The 6788-nt window shown below is 36.5% G+C and overlaps 1 protein-coding gene across 1 annotated transcript; it reads left to right on the top strand.

Moving 5' to 3' along the window:
• Positions 1-1930: 1930 nt before the first annotated feature.
• Positions 1931-6368, top strand: LOC127161808 (tripartite motif-containing protein 16). Its single transcript, XM_051104560.1, has 6 exons — positions 1931-2503; positions 4283-4378; positions 4478-4711; positions 5083-5242; positions 5383-5430; positions 5659-6368. The coding sequence occupies exons 1-6, from the start codon at positions 1931-1933 to the stop codon at positions 6177-6179; spliced, it is 1632 nt and encodes a 543-aa protein (XP_050960517.1). The 3' UTR covers positions 6180-6368.
• Positions 6369-6788: the final 420 nt, after the last annotated feature.

Raw genomic sequence — 6788 nt, forward strand, 5'->3', positions numbered from 1 at the left:
CACAACTTTTCGCCACAGAGGTGTTTTATTTGGAACAATACGAATATTTTATTTAAGAAAAAAATCTCTATATTATGATAACTGGTTTAGTAATGGTTTGGGTTTGGTACAGCAGTTGTTTAACAATCAAGGCCTTTTGCTCAGGTATTCAGAATTTCTTTCCAGATACCAAATACTTGTAACTCCAAAAGAATTCGCTGTAGTTATGGGAGCTATTCCTCCTGGTTTGTGTATGCTTCTTAAAAACTATTCTTCAACAGTTAATGCATCTCTTCTCAATCCCTGTGGCACTCCTGTTGGCCAAATTTGTTTTTCCACATCAAGAAACAAAAATTTTAAAATAAGATCATTATTTCTTGAGAATCTAATTTCTGCTCCACATGTTACCTTTTTTGGAACAATTTATTTGGAAATCGTAACTGGAAAAAAAATCTGGTCACTACAGCAAAAATTCTTTCTTACAAATAAAGTGAAAGAAGTGTCTTTTAAACTGATTCATTGGTTTTATCCTGTCAAGAAATTTATCCAAAGGTTTAGAGCTGATGTAGATCTGACATGTTCCTTTTGTTTGAATGCCGATGAAACTGTGGAACAATTGTTTTGGTCGTGTCACTACACTCAGAGGTTTGGTATGATATTCATGCTTTTGTTAAATTAAAGGTTTTGCCAGAATTTTCTTTACAAATGAGAAATATTATATTTGGGTACTTTGACTCAGACCCCACTAAAGAATATATTTGTATATTATAAATTTAATTATTTTCTTAAGTAAATTTTACATTTACAAATGCAAATTCTCAAACTGTAAATGTGTCTTTGTGGTCTTTCTAAGAGATATGGAAAATTATATCCATTTGATCTCAGTATCTACTAATAAGAAAGCAATGAAGACTGTTAGAATTTGTTCTGCACTTAAAGTTTTTGTGTAGAGAATCTTATTTAAAACAATGGCCCTTTATTGCTTATTATTTTACTTTATTTTTATTTAATTATTGTTTATTGTATTTTTTGTACTGTTTTATTATTATTATTGTTGTTGTCTCTTTCAAGTTTTATTTTTGTCGATATTTTGTATTTTGTATTGATTTCTATGTTTTTGTTCTTAGCAAAAAAAAAAAAAAAAAAAAAAAAAATTGTGGCAGGAAAACAGTTCAGCCCTGTCCCAGTATTTCTGGTGTAATTTACTATGAGGTGCACACACTCGTGTGTCTGTGATGGTGAATGAGGGAGTGATCATAATGTTCATGATTCAACATCACTCACTGCTGTCAGAGTTTGTGCTTTCTTGCACTGCTTTCTATTTGATAAATAACTCAGATGAGGTGTCTGATAGTCTGCAATGTAATGTCTGTTTCATTCATACTAGTATCTGATGAATCTGCAGACTTTCTCAGCAGAACTGGTTTACGGTCAGACAGAATAAGGTCATGGGCTCTATCTTCTATCTGACCTGCACTCTCAGAATAAATGCATTCAAACCAGTTCCTGTATCTCAGCAGGACCTGACGAACCACTTGGTTCCACAAGACCTTCTTTACACCTCAAACCCTCGACTGCCAAAGAGGTTTGACATGCTGCAGACTCACGACACAAAACAGATCCAGCTGTGTGATCTTTAATGAACTGTAGATCTAGTAGACATTTCATTATAAGAGTTTCCCATTCCTAGTTCAGGACTCACTTTCCCACAGAGTGTAGTTTGATCTCACATGAATCAACTAATCAATCTTTGTGTTTACATTAATAACCATCAGGTGTGTTGAAACTAAACTCAGCAGGAATGAGGAACCTAATTTACAGACTCACACCTGTTTTACACACGTCACTCAAACACAGAACCAGAAAACAGAAATCACATGAGTTCAGGGAAAGAGAAACTGAAGTGTGTTTGAGCTGTTGTGTGTTTGTGTCTCTGCATTTATGCAGTAAAATGGCAGAAGCCAGATTTTCTCAGGATGAGTTCTTGTGTCCACTGTGTCAGGATCTCCTGAAGGATCCAGTGGCCATTCCCTGTGGACACAGTTACTGTAAGAGCTGTATTACAGACTGCTGGGATCAAGAGGATCAGATGAGAGTCTACAGCTGCCCTCAGTGCAGACAGACCTTCAGTCCAAGACCTGCTTTAGCTAGAAACACCATCTTGGCTGAAGTGGTGGAGAAACTGAAGAAGACCAAACTTCCTGCTGACTGTTATGCTGGAGCTGGAGATGTGCAGTGTGACGTCTGTACTGGAACAAAATACAAAGCTGTCAAGTCCTGTCTGGTGTGTCTGAACTCTTACTGTCAGAATCACCTTGAACAACATGAGAGTTGGTTTAAAGGAAAGAAACACAATTTGACTGATGCCACTGGACGACTGCAGGAGATGATCTGCCAGAAACATGAGAAGATCCTTGAGGTTTTCTGTCGCACTGATCAGAAATGTATATGTGTGCTGTGTACGATGGATGAACATAAAAACCACGACACTGTATCAGCTGCAGCACAGAGGACAGAGAAACAGGTATTTAAAACTAGACACTGATGAAATATTGCTGACACTCGTTTCATATGTGTTTATATCGGCACCCATATTAACAGCTTACAGCATTCACACTGAACACCACAGCAGAAATGAACAGCAGCTGCAAGAAGAGTTTCACTGTTTGCTGAAAATACACTGTAAACCTTTCATGATGTGATTAATGAACATAAAATAATAGAGTGAAATATACACACACTGTTAGAAGAAATATTAATCTGCCAGGCATAAGGCAAGTTTGTAAATCAGTAAATCTGGATCTAGATGATTTCAATCATTTACAGTCATGTACAATAATCACTGACTGGAGTTTGAAACCACAACCACAATCAGTTCAGTTAAATAACATTTAAACTGCCCTTACGAAAAAGAAGTTTATTCAAGTGTGCTATTAGTATACTTCTTTTAAACTAAAAATAGGAAAGTATACTTCTACTTTTTAAGTACTTCTCAGAAATGTGCTTTATATACTTATCAGAAATATACTTAAAATTACATTTAAGTATACTTGATTTATACTTAGAAAAAGTATTTGAACTATACTCGTGCTCTGAGAATCTGTTTTCATTGTTATACATGAGAGATGCTATTACACATCTTCTGTACAAAATTTCCAAAACACAAGCGAAGAAACAAAAACAGATGCTTCCACACTGTAAAAAATGCAAATACATATTTTCCATTTTACTAAACATTTTGTCTCAAATACTAAAAAATGATATTTTTTTAAACTAAAAACCCTTGTCAGACCAATAAAATTACAATAATGTTGTCCCAACTAGTCAAACACATTTGTCTGAACAAAGAATTTCATATTGTTGAAATGTCAAGGCTTTCCCAGCATGCATTGCAGCATGAATAAATTATCCAGTTACTGTTATAGGATTGTTGTTTTGCTGTTTGCTGACTTCATTTAAACTTTTTTGTTGTTGTTTTGTCATTATTGTTAGTTATTTGTTGTACTGTGATGTACAGATATAATCTTTTTAATATTTGGCTGATTGCCACCGTTATTGAGGGTTGTGTATCTAGTTTTGAGGCCTAGATACTTTCAACCACTTATATCTATTTCCTGGATATCTTAATCTTGTAAAATGCTTTACAAACAAAGGCAATGTTGTCTACATATTAAACTTAGTTATTCATAATGTGTAGTATGTTCAGATGTTCATATAACAAAATATATACAAATTAATACCTAAATAGGGACAAAGTAGTATACTTAAAATATGAAATAAAGTTCACTTAAAGAAAACTTATGAGTACACTTAAAGTATAAAACTACTAATCTTGTAGTTTATTGAGACTTTACTTCAAAGTGTACTAAAATGCATAAAAAGTATTTAATTAGTAAACTATCAGTATACCTATTAGTTCACTTTTAGTATACTTGCAGTACAAACTGAAAACATAGATGTAAACTAGTTGTCTACTCAAAGTTTACTACTGTTATACTTAAAGAATACTTAAAAATATACTTTTATATACTAGAAAGTGGGCCATTTTAGTCCCAAGGAGTATAAAAGTAGTACACTGAAAAGTATACAACTAGTATGCTGATATTTGTATACTTACTACATAAAGTATACTTAAAAAAAAATACTTGAACTTTACTTAAGTATACTTAATAAAATAAAACTTGAAGTATACTTCTTTTTGGTAAGGGTGTCTCTCCCCACTTTTACTGGATTCATCTGTTCACATGATGATTTAGTGCCAGTAGTTTTCTGAGACATTCACTATCATCTGTTTGTCCTGCAGAAGCAGCTGAAGGAGACACAGAAGACGTTCCAGCAGAGAATCCAGCAGAGAGAGAAAGATCTTCAGCAGCTGAGAGAGGCTGTGGAGTCTCATAAGGTGAGTCTGGAGAAGAAGAGAAGATTGTCTCAGTCTCAGTTCAGACTCTCTTGTCTCTTTCAGTCCCACTGAAGCCTGAATCACTGTGTGTCCTAACAGTGCTCTGCACAGACAGCAGTGGAGGACAGTGAGAGGATCTTTACTGAGCTCATCCGCTCCATTGAGAGAAGCCGCTCTGAGCTGATACGGCTGATCAGAGATCAGGAAAAGCGAGCGGTGCGTCGAGCTCAAGGACGACTGGAGCGACTGGAGCAGGAGATCAATGATCTGAGGAGGAGAGACGCTGAGCTGGAGCAGCTTTCACACACACAGGATCACATCCAGTTCCTGCAGGTAACACAGATCTAGAAGAACACCATCATAGTGGACTTGAGACACATCCTGCTGTGACAGGAGACTCACAGAGAAACATTTCAACCCTACAATGAGACTCCATTGATGTGCTGGAGCTGTTAGATGGACACTTATGTTCTTAGCAGATGTTTTATCATCCAAACTATTTCCTAGAAAGTTCACATATAGTGTAAGTGTCAAATACTAGAATCTGTAGCTCTAATGTGATATAATGAATATGAGAAGAATGAAGCTGATGCTGTGAAAGTGCTGGATTGAGTTACTGAATATCAGTCAAGTCAAATCTGATGTTGGTGCAGGTTATTGGGTGAAGTGTGGAGCTGATGAGTTTTGATTTCTGTTTTCTGTAGAGTTTCCAGTCTCTCTCAGCACCTCCTGAATCTACAGATGGAAATGAGAAACCCATCAGTTCTCTCGTCTCTTTTGATGGTCTGAGAGAATCTGTCCATCAGCTGAGAGACAAACTGGAGGATTTCTGCAAAGAGGAGCTCAAGAAGATCTCAGACAGAGGTAAAGTCCTGGAGATTCATCTGCTCTCAGAAACGAGTCCATCATCATCTCATATCATGGAGAACATCATATTAGAAATGTGTTAGGAATGGATGCAGGATGATGAGAATCACACTGTTCATGTCTGTTGATTTCCACAGTCACATTCACCAACATTGTTCCCAGGACCAGGAACGACTTCCTACAATGTAAGTCAGTAAGAAAACAAGCAGAAAAACTCACTGAGTGTGTTCATGTTCTTCCTGTAGAAGGTGAAAGAAGAGTTTTATAATTGATGATGTAAATGATGATTTGCACAGGATATCTGCTCATCTGTACTGACACACTGAAGATACACTGAACATGAAGAGTTCAGCTACATGAAAACATCAAACAGATTCATAATTCCTGATTCTGATGTGTTTTATCTCCATCAGATTCCCATCAGTTCACTCTGGATCTGAACACAGTGAATAAACTCCTCCGTCTGTCTGAGAGAAACAGAGTGATTACATTCACTGACACAGATCAGTCGTATCCTGATCATCCAGACAGATTTGATCATTATTATCAGGTGTTGTGTAGAGAGAGTGTGTGTGGACGCTGTTACTGGGAGCTGCAGTGGAGTGGACGTGTACGTATATCAGTGTCATATAAGAACATCAGCAGGAAGGGATGGGGTTATGAGTGTTTGTTTGGATATAACAATCAGTCCTGGAGTTTGCGCTGCTCTTCCTCCAGTTACTCATTCAGACACAATAACATAGAGACTGTTCTAGCTGTAAAGCCCATCAGCAGTAGAATAGGAGTGTATGTGGATGAGAGTGCAGGAACTCTGTCCTTCTACAGCATCTACAGAAACACAATGAGCCTCATCCACACAGTCCAGACCACATTCACTCAGCCGCTGTATCCTGGGTTTGCTTTCAGTGTTGGATCATCAGTGAAACTGTGTTGATGAATCAGAATAGATTGATGAGAGATTCTACCCATAATGCTTTGAGCTGATGATGAATCAGTAACAGTGAGATGTTATAGGCTGTGTCCGAAAGCCTAGTCAGCTGACTTGCTGCCTCGCTGCCTTATGAGGCAGTGACTTCGAAGGCTGCGAAGGAAACTCTAGAAACAGTTTCAGACAGACTTCAGAGGCAGCGGAACGTGATGCTGTTGCTAGGTTACCTAACAGTTAAGTTGTAGATTCTGGAGAAAAACGATCTTATACAGTTATATAGAAATGTTTTAATAATACATAAAGACCTCAATGTCATTACCCACCGAAGGTCTGTGCGTCGGAGAAGATGACTGAGAATGGCAGCTACTTTTTGCTTAAATAAATAAAAGCACTGATGCAAGTAATATTGCAGAACAGGTCACTGTTATTAGTGGCTGTTTCATTATTATTAGTAGTATATTTTAAATATTAATTTTATTCACTACTCATTTGAACCCTTTTAACATTTTATTAATTACTATTATTATAAACAATATTATTTATTAAGCTTTTTACAGTATTACGATTCATAAAGTTTATCATGGTCAAGATCTCATCTATTATATAAAGTAACAA

The sequence above is a fragment of the Labeo rohita genome, unplaced genomic scaffold, assembly GCF_022985175.1.
Source record: "Labeo rohita strain BAU-BD-2019 unplaced genomic scaffold, IGBB_LRoh.1.0 scaffold_745, whole genome shotgun sequence".
Taxonomy (NCBI): domain Eukaryota; kingdom Metazoa; phylum Chordata; class Actinopteri; order Cypriniformes; family Cyprinidae; genus Labeo; species Labeo rohita.